Source organism: Amblyomma americanum, chromosome 8 (assembly GCF_052857255.1).
Source record: "Amblyomma americanum isolate KBUSLIRL-KWMA chromosome 8, ASM5285725v1, whole genome shotgun sequence".
NCBI classification, from domain to species: domain Eukaryota; kingdom Metazoa; phylum Arthropoda; class Arachnida; order Ixodida; family Ixodidae; genus Amblyomma; species Amblyomma americanum.
The window spans coordinates 70,950,862-70,972,621 of NC_135504.1; the positions used below are offsets into that span (position 1 = coordinate 70,950,862).

General features: G+C 41.1%; 1 protein-coding gene across 1 annotated transcript in view; it reads right to left on the bottom strand.

Moving 5' to 3' along the window:
- Positions 1 to 21,760, bottom strand: part of LOC144102487 (uncharacterized) — a 148,096-nt gene that overhangs the window by 25,918 nt on the left and 100,418 nt on the right. The window contains exon 7 of the mRNA XM_077635750.1: positions 15,841 to 16,219. Within this exon, the coding sequence (XP_077491876.1) occupies positions 15,841 to 16,219 (379 nt within the window). The remainder of the gene's footprint in view (positions 1 to 15,840; positions 16,220 to 21,760) is intronic.

The following is a 21,760-nucleotide window of genomic DNA, read 5'->3' on the forward strand; positions in this document are numbered from 1 at the left end:
CATGGCTTATGCCAAAACATGGTGATAGCTTCGAATAATTTCGATCACATGAGGTTCTTTAATGCGCTCTGACACCGCATACCGTATGGGTGTGCTTGCATCTAACTTCCGTCGAAATGAAGTGACCGTTGCCAGGATTTCATTCGACAACATTGCACTCAGCAGCCAAACAAAAAAGTCATGAGCCAGTATAGCAGTTTGCATGAATATCCATGTTTAACATGTTGCCAGGTTGCTGCTGCTATTTTTTCACTTGTGAGGAAGGCGTTTCTGGCATTGCAATAAAATAGGTTAGCGGATGTTGCATACACATTTGAAGATTTGCATGCACTGGAATGTTTGGCTCAGATGTGTTCATGAAAGTCCACAGTTGTGCATAACATTGAAGTAATTGCACTCAAACTCCTCTCGAGCACGGGAGCTGGCTACAAACAAGGACATTTTTTGTAGCTCTTGGCTGCGTCAAGCTACATGTTGATTGCAGTTATGGCTAAACATGGTTGACAGGGCACTGAAATAACCCCAGTTTCGTTACATCTGCAGAAAATTGCATTATGTTGCATTTCAGGGGGTCTTATGTCTCCCAATTTCCTAGAGGCTATTTCACCATGTGGAAGTTATGTTTGATTTGCTTGTTTTGGAATCTGTTTCACATTGTGGAATTCCTTGACAGCACTCTCTAAAGCAAGGCCTGGTAGCATTCCAAGCACACTCTGAGTGCCTCCGATGCTCTATAGAAATATCTGTATATTTATGCAATGGATTGGGTCTAGTAGTAAGCATATCTGCTTCCTCTAGTGCTGTATACAGCTCTGGGCAGACAAAGGAGTTGACAGGTACCGTTTTCTTGATCTGTGTTTTCTACTTGCCATTACAGTGTGTGAAAGGCCCAACAATGGGAAGTTTCTTGGGGCAATAATTTTCAAGAGAAGTGAGTAGCGCTTTCCGCTCTACCTGGTCCTGTGGAAGCAATGCACTGGTGTTAACGTGACCAGCAATGATGACCAAACAGGGAATTGTCATGTGCGTGTAACAGTACTATCCTCTCTCGTGCAAGTATCGCTAATGTCTCCCCTCAGTTTCCACCAATTGGCCCAACGTGTGAAACGAAAAGTCTTCCAGACACAAGTACAAGCCTGACGTGACATGCAAGTTTAATACACTTGGCATACCACAAATTTTTTGTTCAAAAAACGTAATTCTTAAAGCCTAAATTCAAAAGCAAGCCACGTAATCTTGAGGCTCAACTTTTGTCCTCCCCTCTCATACGTTTTGCTAGCAGTATTCCAATGCCAAATTGAAAACAAACATATCCGCAGTTTTCAATTTTGACAGTAAGCAAACAAAGCTGCAGTGATATACGGCAGCACTCCAAAACCATTTTTAAAAATTTCGGGGCAATCAATTGGACTGATGTGGAGGGCATGTGATAGCATTTGCTTTCCATTCTCCAATGTATTCCATTATTAATAATAATAATTGGTTTTTTGAAGAAGGGAAATGGCACAGTATATGTCTCATATATCTTAGAACACCTGAACTGCGCCCTAAGGGAAGGGATAACGGAGGGAGTGAAAGAAGAAAGGAGGAAAGATGTGCCATAGTGGAGGGCTCTGGAATAATTTTGACCAGCTGGGGATCTTTAACGTGCACTGACATCGCACAGCACACAGGCGCCTTAAGCGTTTTGCCGCCATAAAAACGCAGCCGCCGCGGTCGGGTTCGAACCTGGGAACTCCGGATCAGTAGCCGAGCACGCTAACCACTGAGGCACCGCGGCGGGGCAATGTATTCCATTCCGATTCTATTTTTTCACTCACCAACACTGCAATTCTGATTGCATTCCAATTACGCAAAACCTGTCACAATATTATAATGCAACAATGCCATCTCTTTAAAAACACAAGTACACTTGGGACAATAAAATTCAACAGACAGTCAGGCCACCCTTTTTTTCCCCATCTTCATCATAAACCTGAGAACTAGTACCAGCAATAAATATATTAGACAAACTGCCGCTGAATGCCTTTCTTCAATGGGAAGTGATGCCACCCCATATGTCAGATTATTTTTTTTTCGTTGACGTAAGTCTGGAAGTCCAATATACTTGTGGCTCTGGAAGAAGAAATGAAATAGTCCAGCACCAGTGCAGTACAACGGCATGTCAGCGTCCCATTCCGGCAAGGAGCGCGTCAACATTAAAGAATGGCCGCAAATCAAACTAGCTACCGACATAGCTTAAAAAGGAACACTTGTCATAAGTCACCTAGCTAGCATGCTGCGAGCTGGTTGTCGACAGGACTGCTACCAAAATGCGTTACAAAGGGCACCAGGGAACTCAGCTGTTCCTTTAGAGTCATGTCTCTTTGTGGTGTTTTAAACTGCACTTAACTGAGAACGCCTTAGAGCACAAGTCACAACGGAATGGTTTTTCATACCTGTGTGACCGCACGTGCACCATAAGGGTTAGCTTTTGTTCAAAGGCCATGGGGCACAGCTGGCAATAGAAAGGCTTCTCACCAGTGTGAATGCAGACGTGTCTTACCAAAGTATCTTTTCTAGAAAAGGCACTGTCACGAAAACTGCAACGGTAGGGACGATCACTTGTATGGGTGAGCAGGTGTCTGACCATGCTGTTCCTTGTTGCGAACGCGCTATCACAGTTACTGCAATAATACGGGCGATCGCCTGTGTGGGTGCGAATATGCGCTACGAGGTCAGATCTCTTCTGGAAAATCTTGCCGCAGTGGGTGCACTGGTGAATCTGCTTACCTGTGGGCTTGTCCCAGTGAGTACTCAAGCTTGTACTAATGGATGGCACACTGTGGTTGGCAGGGTGCTTTTCATCAGCTGAACTTTGTCCAGGAAACACGCCAACGTTGTGGTCTGCCATGACTGATCCTGCATTTCAAAACCAGAGTACTTTCATCAAAACCTCAGGCCCAAGATGCCACAGCTTGCTTGCAACTAGAGAACAAAACATGAGAAACAAAATGAAATCAATGAATTCATATGAAGCAACAATTAAAGGTAACATTATGGGTAGCAAAACCTAATTAATTTGAATTTCCAGGGACTGGAAGAAACTACCGATTTATCCAACGGTTGAGTTATAAAACGCCCCCTCCCACATTACTGATAAAAAAAATTGCGGTAAATCCTTGTGAGGAGGCTCACAGTGGAAACAGTGATAAGCCCGTGACAAATGTGCAGTTTCGGCGTACTGGAAGAACAACACAGACACAATATTCCCCTAATTTCCTCACAAATCAGTTTTCCTTTTCCATATTAATATTATGTTAAGTTGCAGAAGTATTTCTCACATGTTGCGAGGCATATTTTGGGAATATTTTCTGGATGCAATAACTGCTAGGACCTGATTCGTCCAATCTGTTGGTCCAGTTGGATCCAGTGAGGTTGAATTGGTCGGGTGGCTAAAAACACAGCTAGAACCAATTCGAAGATCCAAATGAAACCAGTTCGAATGTCCAATTGGATCGAAAGAAAATTCCCAACCTTTTTTTTTCTGACTGTGGTTAGTGTAGCAGGGGGCAGTAAAAAGTTAGATGGCCTGATGAGATTCAGAAGTTTGCGGGCATACAGTGAGCACAGCTGGCAAAGGACAGGGATAATTGGGGAGACATGAAAGAGGCCTTTGGCCTGTAGTGGGCGTTGTCAGACTGCTGCTGCTGATGATTAAAAGATGTGTTCTCATTCTGTGACAGTTTGAAGCAGGTGGTCACCCATCATGCTCTCAGCTCGTGTGATGTGACCAGCCGACCTGCAGAAATTTGCTAAACATCCAAGACAATCGGTGCCCACGTGATAACGGTTGACCCGATGAATGACAGAAACAAATGCCGTTGTACAGTTTACCTGACACCTTAAACTTAATCTTTGGATAATTTGCCCAGATATTTTGGTTCTGCCATGAATGGATTAATGAAAGTCAGCACAATAATCGATTCCTGCTAACTAAATATTTCAAAACTTTCGAAAATAAAAAACTCAGATACTAAATTCTCGAACTGAGTACGAGCCGAATAACAAACATGTTCAATTCGATATAGGAACTTCGAATATTTACACTACCACCCTTATTTTCAATATTGACATTTTCTCATAAGGCTGTATCTGACGCAACTTCAAGGCCTCAAACCGTTCCGACTCATTCCTGTCACTAGAGTACCATTTTAGAACTAAGGTATCAAAACAAGCAAATGAAAGCACGCATGAAGTACTCTTGCCAGAGCTATTATTAATATTACTAAAGAAGATGGTTTATGGTATAGGGGAGTTTAATGTCCCAAAGCAACTCAGGCTATCAGGGATGCTCTATTGAAGGGCTTCAGAAATATCGACCAGCTGATGTTCTTTAACGTGCACTGACATCGCATAGTACACGCATTAATAAACAAGAGGCATTCATCAAAAACTTTTTCGTTAATTTTATGACTGGCTTGAGACGGTTCTCAAAGCCTGCTGCAAAGGGTTCCATATATGTAGGTAGCAGCCATTTTCAGCAAAAAAATTCACAGCAGTAGTAAAAACACACAAATTTAATGTGCGCACATGAATGAACTGTGACTGGAGGGATTAAAAAGTGCACAGTTGTGAAGTGAAATTTCCTTTTTTGAATTCTGCATACAGTTCGCATTTCACCTGGCAAAAGCTCATGTTACCGGCAGACCGTAAGAGTGCAAAACCCTCTTATCTCAAAGCTGGTTCATACCTCGTCGCATACCACGCTAACATACACTTAGTAATAGTCATAAACATAGTTTCCATGTTCAGACACAAAATTAAAAAAAAAAACACTTAAAGATAAGGAAGATTTTTAAAAATTACAGGTAAAGATGAGAACGCTACAGTTCATTCTGCAAACAGACACATGCTGCTAACACAAACAGAAAAATGGAATTGACGTCAAGGTTTGAGTTAAACTCATGTAGCAACAGATACTGTTTAGCCAGCTAGTGTCAGCAGTGTCATACACATAAAAAATATCATCAGACTTGTATGTGCACTTCGAATAAGCAACCAATTATGGCTTTTGCTCAAGAGCAGGTAAAACAGAACAGGTTAAAGTTCAACACCGAAAATCTGCTTGAACAGTAATAAAAGCTGTTGCTGTAGCTTTGGTAGAGATACTTCATACGGTCTCAGACATGACTAAAGCAAAAACAAGAAGCAGCAGAGAAAATAAACAAAATAATCAGAAATGCGCATGGTACTATAACAACAAAGTCAAGTAAGGCAAGACATTTCCAAAAACTAAAAGCCCTTTAGCACCAGAAACGAGATCAAGGATGCTTCACCACACATACATCCATTCAATGGCTCATCATTGCACAGAATGTATTACTTTTACTGCACCTTAAAAATTCAGCAAAAATCTTGAAATATTGCAGAAAAAAAATATTCTGCTTGCTCTATCAAATGACAACAAGGTGACCTGCATATTTATATCCTTATTTATGCTTAGGCCATCTTGCCCATGGAATCTTAAACAATAACCATCATTGATGTCCCAGTATCTGTGCTCTCAATAAACGTGTTATCTACCCCACCTTGTCCGTATAGACCACGCACTAAGGTCTGTAAACAAGCTATTTTACAGGCTATGAACATCAGGCAATTGAGTCTATGAGGGTTGGGAAGATTTGTAATTGCAGGCTTTTTCATCTGGTAGCATATATTCCTTGGCTTGTTGATATTACCTGCAAAATTAACAGAGAAAAGCAGCGGAAGTAAAATAAAAACTGTAATGCCCAAAGCAGCGATGTTAATATGCTTCCTTTATAAATGACTGCACTTTGGAAAACACATAAAAAGAACTCAAGACCATTCATTACATAAAGAAGCAAAAGATATGAAAGAATCTGGACAAGAAAAATATGCAAACAGGCACTGTATGAAAGAATCTGGAAAAGAAAAATATGCAAACAGGCACTGTGCTTAACATACAACTACCTAGCCTATAGTATGGTTTGGTTTATAGGGGTTTAACGTCCCAAAGCAACTCAGGCTATGAGAGACGCCGTAGTGAAGGGCTCCGGAAATTTCAACCACCTGGGGTTCTTTAACGTGCACTGACATCGCATAGTACACGGGCCTCTAGAATTTCGCCACCACCGAAATTCGACCGCCGCCGCCGGGATCGAACCCGCGTCTTTCGGTCCGGCAGCCGAACGCCATAACCACTTAGCCGCCGCGGCGGCCCATAGTATGATTGGAAATCAGTGCCTAGAGCCGCCCTAGGCCGCAGCTCACTTTTGAAGGTCAGTGGCTGCAAATTCTTATCTTGGAGCTGGGAAACAGTGAGGCTTCGTTTCTGCCAAAACATGGTACCTATTAGTTTCAAATAATTTGTCACGTGGGGTTCTTTGATGTGCATTGACACCACACAGATAACTTCTTTGCATTCAACTTCTGTCGAAATGCAGCCGTAGTAGCCAGGATTTTATTCCACAACATTGCACTCGGTAGCCAAACGCCACAGCCACTCAGCCATCGCGACAGTTTGCATGAATATGTACGTTTTATCGCATACCACACCATCTCTAATAAGGTACATACTAGCATAGCAGGAAGACAGGACACTATGAACAAACATGTACGGCATGAACAGAGCGAAACAAGTCAAATGTGTTTCTTCGTTGCACCCAGTCCTCTTCGCGCAAGTACGTACCTTATTAGAAATGAACCCGCTCACCCAAACAGAAGTATTAAAGGGGCTGTGAAGGGTGCTCTAATAAAGTTGTGGCATGCATGGGATATTGAAGCACGTCACTTCACGAATAGTGTCCAGCAAGGCATATTTAAATGCGCTTTGTAGAGGCTGAGTTATCTGTAGTTAAAATTCGAATTTCAGCACCTTGGCGCCTTTCCCTCTCCTCTCGTCACTTTTTGCATGCTGGAAGGTAGGCGCTCCTTTGCCGACCCCCTCTGGGAGCGAAGCTTCCCGACCCGCCGGAGCCAAGCGGCTTTTTGGCCGCCGCCACTGCCTGACGTCTGCAAGAATCTAGCCAATGGCCACCTCTCACCTTGTCTACACAGATGCGGGGGACACAAGAGGGTGCTAGGATGAAAAAGTCGGAGGGAAGGGCTCGTCAACTTTGATGCGTGATTGTGGGTCGTCTGCTGCGTATAGAAGAGTATTATTTGGCTCTTGTTTTCACGGCAACACAGTGCAGTGATTAAGCGAGTTAATGTGCTCTCCTCGGAAGACGTTTCGGAGCCCCTTTAATACCACAGCAATACCCGGAAAAAATGACCAGATGTTCTGTTTAGCTTAAAGAATAGTGTGAATAGCACATCTCGCCTCAAAAGATAACACAGTGTTAAGGTGATGACTAGAAGGATGTGAAGTGAATGATTTGAAAAATTGTAGGAAACTGGTCACAATGTACTCAGAATGTCAGGCAAGCATTGTCAGATTTTTTTTTTCCAGGGAATAAATTTTTCCACAGTAATTATTTGAAACTGAATGGGAAGCAATGCACAAAGTATTGAGGAATTTCCGAAACATTGTTCAAATTTTGTCAAGCAGAAATGGGAGATGCTTAAACATTGAAAAATGGTGAATCATAAAGTGCCACAATAATGGTCTGGTATCTCTCCGTTTCCTATTTTTTATCCCTGTCTGCTACAAAGTGGAATAGCAACTCGCTCTAAAATACACTTTAACCTTCCGACACGTTAAGGGCACGATTGCGTATAAAGCGAACTCATAGCTTTTGCAGAGAGTGGACAGCATCTAACAGCGACTTCTTTGTTTCAGGTGAATTTTGAATCCTTCAAGTTACAAATAAGCTAGATTTTTAACGCCACATAGTGAATGCAGTAAATATTATTTCACAAAACAGTGAGTGTGGTAGGAAGCAATTTGCCATTTTTCTGAGTACATAATTTGCGGGCAGTTGTAAAACGATGTGTTTACTCTCAATGTCAAGCATAATGTGCACTTTTGAAAAAGAAATTACTTCCACGACCCTTCGGATGTTTACTTTACAAGTCGCAGCTTATCTACGATGCTGTTTTCAATTACGACACTTTGTATACAATCTCTCATTTCCGCAATAAACACCCAGTGCTTTGCGCAGAAAAACTAAGAAATTGTCTTTCTTAAGGCATGAACATACTATTTAGGCTGAAAAATATATAATTCTGATGAAAACAAGACATAGCACACCAAAGGGACACATGAGACAATTTGAAGCCGACCCAAATAGATACATCACCACACTCTACCGACATGAAATATAGGTGTCACTACTAGCAGCCGTCTTTGCAAGCAAACATGCAGTGCATCAAGAAAATTTTTTTCATGTGGATCGCTGAGGATACACTGCCATTCAACTTATGAAAAGAAAATGTGGATCTGTTTTGATCCTGATATCTTGAGTTTGAATCAGGTGGAGGGAACATTTTTGATCCAATTTTCTTGGCAATAAATGCATTTTTTTCCTGGTGGAGAAACATCAGTACAGCAAGAAAAAGCCACATAACCATTTTTATTGCAAACAATACAGCGCAACTGTGAGCTAAACTTGCCGGATAAAAGAAAGACAATTATGCCAGATGAACCTTTATGACTAGCATACATGTCAAACAAGATTAGAGCTCCACTCTAGAAATGCCGCACTGTGTTTCTCCACAAGTGTTTCAGACAACAGTAATGCAACCGCTTTGGGGAATAGTTTTTAAGTAGGCAGTTCTAATTGCTGCTCGTCCAAATATTACCAATTTTAACTCATGTAAATGACTCCTGATGCAAAGAATGAATGCATCTTTTTCCAATCCAACCAACAAAACAATTGTTCACTGTTGTGTCAGTAGTGAGGGAATGCAACCACACAGAGTAGTAATCGTGCAGGCACAGAGCTGACTAATGCAGCTAGTGATGCCACAAATCATGGGGAGGGCTAAAACCTACACAGATGGGAAACCAAAGAGTACCAATGCTTTTGAGTTTTGATGCACAGAGCACAAATAAAGGAAATAAGCACTGCAAACAGCCAGAATGTCGCGACCACTTTTTGACACCAGGTGCAACAAAATATTCATACGAAGGAACAAAGAACACACAAGAAGAAATAAAACGCAATCAGAAGACACACCGATAGACTTCTCGCTGCCACGAAGTGATTGTTTCTACAAGCACAACGGCTGAACAGCCTATGATGAATCAAAGAAATTACAGCAACACTGGCATCAGTGGTGACAAACCCAATAGCCTTCTTGTCATAAACACCTTGAGAAAATGCAACAAGGCTAGCTTCCGTAATATGTATGCCTTACGAAGAAGCTAACTCAAAGCACAATTCCAGCACTACTGCTACTCCGACAAAAAAGCTGAAAATAGGCCACGATATTCCACAAAATATGCCATTTGCACGCCGCACAGAAAGAGCAATCTGACAAGTGATACCAGTGCAGTGAACCTCTTTCAATGTTTTTGGTTAAAAAAATGTAGTTCTTAAAACCTAAAAACAAAAGCTAGCCATGCAATCTTTTGTTCTCTTCTCTCATACATTCTGCTAGAACTAGAATGCCGCACTGAAAAAATCACACAGCAGCATGTTTTCTTTTGATGTTATGCAAATAGAGCTGCTGCAATGGGAATCTGTAAAACGATAAAACATTTAATTAACACAAGTGTGCTTAGGGCACTAAATCTCAATAAACAATAAGGCCAGATTTTCTTCTTCTGATCTTCATCAGAAAGCTGAGAACACGAGGTATAAATCCTGGATACATTATCACTGAAAACCTTTCTTTAATGGGAAGTGATGTCATCCCTATGTGTCACAATTACCTCTACTCCACACATGTCTGGAAGCATAGTAGGCTAGTGGTTCCAAAAGAAGATACGGAATAGCCCAGTGCCAGTGTAGTGTCAGCATTAAAATTAATGCTTGAAATTTAACTAACTACGGACATAGGGTATCATTTGGTTTATGGAGTTTAACATCCCAAAGCGACTCACGCAATGAGCGACGCTGTAGTTAAGGGCTCTGGTAATTTCGACCACCTGGGGTCCTGTTTTCTTTTGACGTTATGCAAATAGAGCTGCTGCAATAGGAATCTGTAAAGTGATAAAACATTTAATAAACACAAGTGTGCTTAGGGAAACAAATCCCAATAAACAATAAGGCCAGATTTTCTTCTTCTGATCTTCATCAGAAAGCTGAGAACACGAGGTATAAATCCTGGATACATTATCACTGAAAACCTTTCTTTAATGGGAAGTGATGTCATCCCTATGTGTCACAATTACCTCTACTCCACACATGTCTGGAAGCATAGTAGGCTAGTGGTTCCAAAAGAAGATACGGAACAGCCCAGTGCCAGTGTAGTGTCAGCATTAAAAATTAATGCTTGAAATTTAACTAACTACGGACATAGGGTATCATTTGGTTTATGGAGTTTAACATCCCAAAGCGACTAACGCTATGAGCGACGCTGTAGTTAAGGGCTCTGGTAATTTCGACCACCTGGGGTCCTGTTTTCTTTTGACGTTATGCAAATAGAGCTGCTGCAATAGGAATCTGTAAAGTGATAAAACATTTAATAAACACAAGTGTGCTCAGGGCAATAAATCCCAATAAACAATAAGGCCAGATTTTCTTCTTCTGATCTTCATCAGAAAGCTGAGAACACGAGGTATAAATCCTGGATGCATTATCACTGAAAACCTTTCTTTAATGAGAAGTGATGTCATCCCTATGTGTCACAATTTCCTCTACTCCACATAAGTCTGGAAGCATAGTAGGCTAGTGGTTCCAAAAGAAGATACGGAATAGCCCAGTGCCAGTGTAGTGTCAGCATTAAAAATTAATGCTTGAAATTTAACTAACTACGGACATAGGGTATCATTTGGTTTATAGAGTTTAACATCCCAAAGCGACTAACGCTATGAGCGACGCTGTAGTTAAGGGCTCTGGTAATTTCGACCACCTGGGGTCCTGTTTTCTTTTGACGTTATGCAAATAGAGCTGCTGCAATAGGAATCTGTAAAGTGATAAAACATTTAATAAACACAAGTGTGCTCAGGGCAATAAATCCCAATAAACAATAAGGCCAGATTTTCTTCTTCTGATCTTCATCAGAAAGCTGAGAACACGAGGTATAAATCCTGGATGCATTATCACTGAAAACCTTTCTTTAATGGGAAGTGATGTCATCCCTATGTGTCACAATTACCTCTACTCCACATAAGTCTGGAAGCATAGTAGGCTAGTGGTTCCAAAAGAAGATACGGAATAGCCCAGTGCCAGTGTAGTGTCAGCATTAAAAATTAATGCTTGAAATTTAACTAACTACGGACATAGGGTATCATTTGGTTTATGGAGTTTAACATCCCAAAGCGACTAACGCTATGAGCGACGCTGTAGTTAAGGGCTCTGGTAATTTCGACCACCTGGGGTCCTGTTTTCTTTTGACGTTATGCAAATAGAGCTGCTGCAATAGGAATCTGTAAAGTGATAAAACATTTAATAAACACAAGTGTGCTCAGGGCAATAAATCCCAATAAACAATAAGGCCAGATTTTCTTCTTCTGATCTTCATCAGAAAGCTGAGAACACGAGGTATAAATCCTGGATGCATTATCACTGAAAACCTTTCTTTAATGGGAAGTGATGTCATCCCTATGTGTCACAATTTCCTCTACTCCACATAAGTCTGGAAGCATAGTAGGCTAGTGGTTCCAAAAGAAGATACGGAATAGCCCAGTGCCAGTGTAGTGTCAGCAATAAAAATTAATGCTTGAAATTTAACTAACTACGGACATAGGGTATCATTTGGTTTATAGAGTTTAACATCCCAAAGCGACTAACGCTATGAGCGACGCTGTAGTTAAGGGCTCTGGTAATTTCGACCACCTGGGGTCCTGTTTTCTTTTGACGTTATGCAAATAGAGCTGCTGCAATAGGAATCTGTAAAGTGATAAAACATTTAATAAACACAAGTGTGCTCAGGGCAATAAATCCCAATAAACAATAAGGCCAGATTTTCTTCTTCTGATCTTCATCAGAAAGCTGAGAACACGAGGTATAAATCCTGGATGCATTATCACTGAAAACCTTTCATTAATGGGAAGTGATGTCATCCCTATGTGTCACAATTTCCTCTACTCCACATAAGTCTGGAAGCATAGTAGGCTAGTGGTTCCAAAAGAAGATACGGAATAGCCCAGTGCCAGTGTAGTGTCAGCATTAAAAATTAATGCTTGAAATTTAACTAACTACGGACATAGGGTATCATTTGGTTTATGAGTTTAACATCCCAAAGCGACTAACGCTATGAGCGACGCTGTAGTTAAGGGCTCTGGTAATTTCGACCACCTGGGGTCCTGCTTTCTTTTGACGTTATGCAAATAGAGCTGCTGCAATAGGAATCTGTAAAGTGATAAAACATTTAATAAACACAAGTGTGCTCAGGGCAATAAATCCCAATAAACAATAAGGCCAGATTTTCTTCTTCTGATCTTCATCAGAAAGCTGAGAACACGAGGTATAAATCCTGGATGCATTATCACTGAAAACCTTTCTTTAATGGGAAGTGATGTCATCCCTATGTGTCACAATTTCCTCTACTCCACATAAGTCTGGAAGCATAGTAGGCTAGTGGTTCCAAAAGAAGATACGGAATAGCCCAGTGCCAGTGTAGTGTCAGCATTAAAAATTAATGCTTGAAATTTAACTAACTACGGACATAGGGTATCATTTGGTTTATGGAGTTTAACATCCCAAAGCGACTAACGCTATGAGCGACGCTGTAGTTAAGGGCTCTGGTAATTTCGACCACCTGGGGTCCTGTTTTCTTTTGACGTTATGCAAATAGAGCTGCTGCAATAGGAATCTGTAAAGTGATAAAACATTTAATAAACACAAGTGTGCTCAGGGCAATAAATCCCAATAAACAATAAGGCCAGATTTTCTTCTTCTGATCTTCATCAGAAAGCTGAGAACACGAGGTATAAATCCTGGACACATTATCACTGAAAACCTTTCATTAATGGGAAGTGATGTCATCCCTATGTGTCACAATTTCCTCTACTCCACATAAGTCTGGAAGCATAGTAGGCTAGTGGTTCCAAAAGAAGATACGGAATAGCCCAGTGCCAGTGTAGTGTCAGCATTAAAAATTAATGCTTGAAATTTAACTAACTACGGACATAGGGTATCATTTGGTTTATGGAGTTTAACATCCCAAAGCGACTAACGCTATGAGCGACGCTGTAGTTAAGGGCTCTGGTAATTTCGACCACCTGGGGTCCTGTTTTCTTTTGACGTTATGCAAATAGAGCTGCTGCAATAGGAATCTGTAAAGTGATAAAACATTTAATAAACACAAGTGTGCTCAGGGCAATAAATCCCAATAAACAATAAGGCCAGATTTTCTTCTTCTGATCTTCATCAGAAAGCTGAGAACACGAGGTATAAATCCTGGACACATTATCACTGAAAACCTTTCTTTAATGGGAAGTGATGTCATCCCTATGTGTCACAATTTCCTCTACTCCACATAAGTCTGGAAGCATAGTAGGCTAGTGGTTCCAAAAGAAGATACGGAATAGCCCAGTGCCAGTGTAGTGTCAGCATTAAAAATTAATGCTTGAAATTTAACTAACTACGGACATAGGGTATCATTTGGTTTATAGAGTTTAACATCCCAAAGCGACTAACGCTATGAGCGACGCTGTAGTTAAGGGCTCTGGTAATTTCGACCACCTGGGGTCCTGTTTTCTTTTGACGTTATGCAAATAGAGCTGCTGCAATAGGAATCTGTAAAGTGATAAAACATTTAATAAACACAAGTGTGCTCAGGGCAATAAATCCCAATAAACAATAAGGCCAGATTTTCTTCTTCTGATCTTCATCAGAAAGCTGAGAACACGAGGTATAAATCCTGGATGCATTATCACTGAAAACCTTTCATTAATGGGAAGTGATGTCATCCCTATGTGTCACAATTTCCTCTACTCCACATAAGTCTGGAAGCATAGTAGGCTAGTGGTTCCAAAAGAAGATACGGAATAGCCCAGTGCCAGTGTAGTGTCAGCATTAAAAATTAATGCTTGAAATTTAACTAACTACGGACATAGGGTATCATTTGGTTTATAGAGTTTAACATCCCAAAGCGACTAACGCTATGAGCGACGCTGTAGTTAAGGGCTCTGGTAATTTCGACCACCTGGGGTCCTGTTTTCTTTTGACGTTATGCAAATAGAGCTGCTGCAATAGGAATCTGTAAAGTGATAAAACATTTAATAAACACAAGTGTGCTCAGGGCAATAAATCCCAATAAACAATAAGGCCAGATTTTCTTCTTCTGATCTTCATCAGAAAGCTGAGAACACGAGGTATAAATCCTGGACACATTATCACTGAAAACCTTTCATTAATGGGAAGTGATGTCATCCCTATGTGTCACAATTTCCTCTACTCCACATAAGTCTGGAAGCATAGTAGGCTAGTGGTTCCAAAAGAAGATACGGAATAGCCCAGTGCCAGTGTAGTGTCAGCATTAAAAATTAATGCTTGAAATTTAACTAACTACGGACATAGGGTATCATTTGGTTTATGGAGTTTAACATCCCAAAGCGACTAACGCTATGAGCGACGCTGTAGTTAAGGGCTCTGGTAATTTCGACCACCTGGGGTCCTGTTTTCTTTTGACGTTATGCAAATAGAGCTGCTGCAATAGGAATCTGTAAAGTGATAAAACATTTAATAAACACAAGTGTGCTCAGGGCAATAAATCCCAATAAACAATAAGGCCAGATTTTCTTCTTCTGATCTTCATCAGAAAGCTGAGAACACGAGGTATAAATCCTGGATGCATTATCACTGAAAACCTTTCATTAATGGGAAGTGATGTCATCCCTATGTGTCACAATTTCCTCTACTCCACATAAGTCTGGAAGCATAGTAGGCTAGTGGTTCCAAAAGAAGATACGGAATAGCCCAGTGCCAGTGTAGTGTCAGCATTAAAAATTAATGCTTGAAATTTAACTAACTACGGACATAGGGTATCATTTGGTTTATGGAGTTTAACATCCCAAAGCGACTAACGCTATGAGCGACGCTGTAGTTAAGGGCTCTGGTAATTTCGACCACCTGGGGTCCTGTTTTCTTTTGACGTTATGCAAATAGAGCTGCTGCAATAGGAATCTGTAAAGTGATAAAACATTTAATAAACACAAGTGTGCTCAGGGCAATAAATCTCAATAAACAATAAGGCCAGATTTTCTTCTTCTGATCTTCATCAGAAAGCTGAGAACACGAGGTATAAATCCTGGATACATTATCACTGAAAACCTTTCTTTAATGGGAAGTGATGTCATCCCTATGTGTCACAATTACCTCTACTCCACATAAGTCTGGAAGCATAGTAGGCTAGTGGTTCCAAAAGAAGATACGGAATAGCCCAGTGCCAGTGTAGTGTCAGCATTAAAAATTAATGCTTGAAATTTAACTAACTACGGACATAGGGTATCATTTGGTTTATGGAGTTTAACATCCCAAAGCGACTCATGCTATGAGCGACGCTGTAGTTAAGGGCTCTGGTAATTTTGACCACCTGGGGTCCTTTAAACATGCACCGACATCGCACAGTACACATGCCTTCAACATTTCGCCTCCACTGAAATGCGGCTGTCGCAGCTGGGATCGAACCCACATGTTTCGGGACAGGAGTCGAGCGCCATGTTAGGATAGAAAACTTCTCATAGGTCACTTAGCTAGCATGCTGTTATCTGGTTGCCAACAGGATAGCTACCAAAACGTGTTCCAAAGGGCACCGTGGAACAATGCTATTCCTTTAGTGTCTTGTCTCTTTGTGGTGTTTTAACTTCCACTTAACTGAGAACGCCTTTGAGCACGAGTCACACTGGAATGGTTTTTCACCCTTGTGGGACCGCACGTGTGCCACAAGGGTTCCCTTTCGTGCAAATGCCATGGGGCACGGCTGGCACTGGTATGGCTTCTCACCAGTGTGGATGCGGACGTGTCTTATCAGGTGGCTCCTTTCTACAAATGCACTGCCACAGTGGTCACAACGGTACGGACGATCACCCGTATGGGTGCGCACGTGATTGTCCAAACTGCTCTTTACTGAAAATTTTCTGTCACAGTGGTCACAATGGTACGGTCGATCACCCGTTTGCGTGCGCTCGTGTCTGTCCAAACTGCACTTTACTGAAAATTTGCTGTCACAGTGGTCACAACGGTACGGTCGATCACCCGTATGCGTGCGCAGGTGTCTGACCAGGCTGTCCTTATAAGCGAATGTGCTATCACAGTCACTGCAATGATACGGGCGGTCGCCTGTGTGGGTGCGAATGTGATCTCTTCTTGAATGTGATCTCTTCTTGAAAACGTTGCCGCAGGGGGTGCACTGGTGAATCTGCTTGCCTGTGGGCTTGTCCCGGTGAGTATTCACGCTTGTACTAGTGGATGGCACACTGTGGTTGAGAAGGCGCTGTTCATCAGGTGGACTTTGTCCAGGAAACACGCCAAAGTTGTGGTCTGCCATGACTGATCCTGCATTTCAAAACCAGAGCACTTTCATTAAAACCTAGGGCCCAAGATGCCAGAGCTTGTTTATAACTAAGGAACAAACGCCAAATTTAGTATTAACCAGATAAAATCATATTTATTTTTCAGCAAACATCTGGATGCCGAGTTTAGGCCCTTCGGTCGAGAATAACTGTCCAGTGGAAGTAAATCTTTAAACTTTTTGGATTTCTGCTAGAAACATGGCAACATGGCAAAGAAATAATTCCCACCAACCCAAATGCGCAATAATTAGGAGTCTGCAAATATTGAATATGAATAAAAAGTTTTTATGAAATATTAATAAACAAACATTAGCCAGAGTTCTTTTTCAAAAAAAGTGTAAGGCCTATGCAAACAAAATATAGAACACTATACTGACTCAGCATGATACAAAATAAAATGGTGTGCACAGAAATGTAGTGTTTGATTAGACAGCATTAACCTAGTTTTTTAATAATTTCTGTGTGATTTACAGCTCTGAACTTTTTATATGTAAAAGAGGAGATGAAAGTTATGGACAGTGAAAAAAAATAAATTGAATTTTTTTTAATGAAAATTTCCATTTTTTGACTCACATGTCCCCTTAGCAATCTGCAACAGGTGATTTGATCATGAAAAATATCAACAGAAAGACGCATCAAAAATACCAACACACATCTATGTCCAACCACAATAAAACAGATTATAATGTGCACTTTGAATTAGCAACCAATTATGGCTTTCACTCAAGATCAGGTAAAACAGAACAGGTTAAAATTAAACACCAAATATCTGGCTGAGCACAAATAAAAGCTGTTACTGCAGCTTTGGTACAGATTCTATGCTCATAAAGCCTCAAATATGATTGAAGCAAAAAAATAAAACAAGAAACAACAGATTAAATAAACAAAATAATGAGAAATGCACTCACATGACATTGTAACAAGAAAGTCAAGACATTTCAAAAACTGAAGGCCCTTTAGCACCAGAAGCGAGATCTCAAGGATGGTTGACCAAAGGCACATGCATTCAATGGGTACTCATTGCACAGAATGTATTACTTTTGCTGCACCTTATTCTTTCAGCAAATATCTTGAAAGATTATGGGAAAAAAAAATGTTCTGCATGCACTGTGCTCCATCAAATGATAACAAGGTGACCTGCATACGTATACCCTTCTTTATGCTTAGACCATGCTGCCCATGGTATCATAAACAATAACCATCACTGATGTCCCAGTATCTGTGCTCTCGATAGATGGGCATTATGCACCCCATTTTGTCCATATACACCATGCACAGAGGTCTGTAAACAAGCTATTTTACAGACTATGAACATCGGGCCATTGAGTCTATGAGGAAAGGTATTGAAGATTTCTTCCTGTGGTAGCATATATCGCTTGGCTTATTGACATTAGCCTGCAAAATTAAGCAGAGAAAAGCAGTGTAAGTAAAATACAAACTGCAGTACCGCAAGAAGCAATGCAAAAATGCTTGCTTTAGAAATGACTGCACAACAAACAACACGCAAAAACTACTCTGGATTGACCATTAGTTCTCGATGGAAAAAAAGATAGGAAAGATAACGGACAATAAAAAAAGTACTACAGGCGTCTTGCTTATGATATGCCTGCGTAGCTTTGACCATGACAATTGCTGTATGCTTAAGTGCAATGCCACATATTGCATCTTCTACAATGCTCGTAATTTAGGCCTTAGTGATTGGGGACGTTGGATATGAAGACCGATTTGGTTTGCCTGCAGAGTGTCAACCCTTTGGATCACTGAATATGCTCTTCTACAGAATGTGAGCAATAAGCTATATGCATTTGCGTATAGGTTGACTGCAGTTGATTTGAAACATTCTTCAAGCACCTTGTCTTCTCAGCATTGGTTATAATGCCTGCAAAATAAAGAACAGCAAATTAGCTCATGCAGAAGCAAAGCTTCAAAGCCATAGCAGCATTCTTTGTGTATTCCAATACTCAAGTTCAAAGTGAACTTGGAAGAAGAAGGGATCTTTCTGTACTCATGGTTCAAAAAAGACAAGGCCTAATGTATTGTGCTTTGCATGCCAACACAAGACAATGATTACCCAGGATGTATTTGAATGGCCAAGAACACTGAAACACTTAGAAATGTTAATGTTCACAAAAGTTGTTCGGAAAGGTGCTTTGCCGACAGCAGGTGCTTCTTGGCTTGTCTGCGCTGTCTTGTAAAATAGGCAGAGCAAAGCAGCATAAGCCTCACACATTGACGCAAGCAGAGGTGCTTCCAGCATAAACAATCAATTTTTTAGTCATGTCCAAGAGATTCGGTACAAGCATATTCATTTGGTAGAGAGGAAGTCTTCACTTTCAAAACCGCTCAGTGACAGACTGAAACCTGTGCCCGGTCTTAATGTTTTTCAGTGTAAACACCTGATTGGCACTGTATTCTTCCAAGTAGAGACTGCTGACAATAAAGCATTACCAAAACAACACTTATGGTACACAGTGTATCACAGTTCTTCCTCGAAATCAGACCACTCTATCGAATTCTGCCCTGCAGTCCCTCTGCTTCCTGATCTAGAGTTTCAGCGCACGCACAGTAAGCTAACTCAAAAGGTATTTACAGGAAAGACGAAGTGTGGGTGGGATGCATGCATTTAGAAAAAAAAAATCTCCAGCTTTCCCATCAGCAGGGGAGAAGATAAGTGATATTATAACCAGAGCCCAATTGCAGCTATTAAAATCACTGGATGTCTGAGGTTCATACATCCAACACGAGTGCTTATAGACTGCAGGGTTCAAATAGTGCCACTTCATGGTGCATAACTTGCTTGGTTTACCTAGAAAGAAGTCAAGTGCAATGCCAACTGCAACAATGCCCGTGAAGAGACTCATACTCTCATTCTGCTCATAAATAAGGAGCACTGGCAGCTACAAAGAAGGCCCTTAATTGAATCCCCTGCACGGTGGTTGTTCTGCCTTTCCAGTCATAAGTGGTTCACCTTTCTTTCTGTGTACATTAATCAGTGGTGAGGCCAATACGGTACTTTAGTTGAATGCAGTAAAACTGCTAAGGCACCAGCATGAAAACAACATTACAGTAGCCCTCGCAGTCTTACTCGAAACATGAAACAGCTCCACTGTCTTTAAGGAAAGAGTGCATACACCAGTGGAAAGGTACACATGTAGAAAGGACACACTCACTGTCAGGCCAATGAGGCCACTTTGTTGCCTCCTCAACACTTTTCTTGCAAGAAATGCCTTTGAGAGGCACCCATAGATTTAAAGCAAGGGGCTTCATTGCTAGAATGTTGGTACTCATTTCATGCCAGCAGCTAAGCTGGAAAAGAAGTCAGAACAAATTAGAGAAGTGGATGTACATTGTGACCAAATTAGAAGGTACAAAACACCGGTAGCAGACTAACAGAGCACCAGTGTGTGTGAGGTAAGGCCAGAAAAAAAGAGGAAATTTTTATGCAAGCTGTCTGCCACCTATACACTACCGTAGCGCATATGTCCATTCCTGAATTCACTCTGCAATGTCAACAGGACTGGTATTAAATCAATTCATGTAAGCAAAGCATCTGCTTTTGTGCACCACAGTGCGTCCCCCAAAACAATAACTTAAGCCAAAATTTTGGACTGCCTAGAGCAACAAGTTCTACCCGCAAAGCAAGCAAGCAGGTCCGCAGGAGCACCAGAGAACGCTTGAAAAGGGCACTTTCTTTAGGTGTCATCACATTAATACAAAAAACACAGCCTGCCTTGAACTAGAATGACACATCGTGAGTGACAATTACATCACCTTTCAGTGTTTGACAAAACCAGTAAAAAAAAAGGGTAACACTTTATTTGCATGGCAACTTAAATGTGTAATACAAAACACAAGGAAAAGAATTCCAACTACAGAGCATGGCACTCTTAATAAGACCGACAACTAAATTTGAGGCATCAAATTTTTTTTTCACCACAACAAAAAGCTTACTGTCTAAGTTGTTCGACTACGCAATGGTTTTGCAACAAATGCGATAAAAACATTTTACCAAGAATTTTTCAGTCGATGAGCGTGTTTCATGTGCAACTATGCTAAAAAACCATGATCAGCAAGCGTGAAAATTGCGCACCCGAAAAAAAAATTATGAACTAAAGCTGACATAGTTACAGCCGAAAAAACATTAATTAGGCACTTTTAGTATAGCATAGCGACCATATCAGTCTCCACACCCAGAGCTGTTATGGTACAGTGATGTGTACCTCGTTGTTGGAAATTTCAGTGGAACATGGTTACCATGTCAACCAAGAAATATAGAGCACTGTGGCACCATCTAGGAATAAAAGTTGAAAGCACAACATTAGTGATGCAAAAATTGAAAACTGAAAAATGGTTTCTGAGGAAACGAAATGCACAGTTATTGTCTCACTTGTGTCACGGGCACCCAGACCACATCACAAGGGAAGGGAAGAATGTGGCAGTGAAAGAAGAAAGAGCTGCCATAGTCCTCTCCAGAACAATTTTGACCACTCGGCGATCTTTAATGTCCACTGACATTGCACAGTACACGGGCACTTCTGCCTCTCACTTCCATGGAAACGTGGCTGCTGCAGCAAGGTTCGATCCCGGGAACGGCGGCTTAACCAGTTTTTTCACATCTTCAATACGCCAACACGTTATTGAGGAGAGTTTGCTCACAACTGAAATGCCAAGCCTTCTTGAGTCAAGTGGTCAATTGTACAATGGTTCTGCTTCACAGAACTTCCTGACAACTATGCACGACTCTCAGTCAGACACTCTATGGGCAAAATTTTCTATGAGAAGGACATCTTCACTGATTCGGCAGCAGCCGTCATTAGGTCTCAAGCTCAAAATGAAGGATTGAATCCTGATTCCTTTGTACTGTGGGAGTCTACAGCTTGAAGGGAGAGTTCCCACATCATCAATTTCGAGCAAGAATTCCCGTGGCCGCCTTTCAAATTAACTTTGCTGTGCTTTTGAGGCACGTTTTTCCTCTAAGCGATTATATATCTGATTCAATGCACGACCAGGTTTACGAAGAAGTTTTTTGATTGCCTGTATGTTCTTCTCAAAAGAAAATGGAGGAAAAGAGTCAAGCGTTCCATACAAACGGACGTCTGCTGCTAGATGCAACAAACAGTGAATGTTGTACGATACCTCCTCCTGTTCATTAAGTCTACCAAAGCATTTCACAAAATGCTGAAGAAGTGT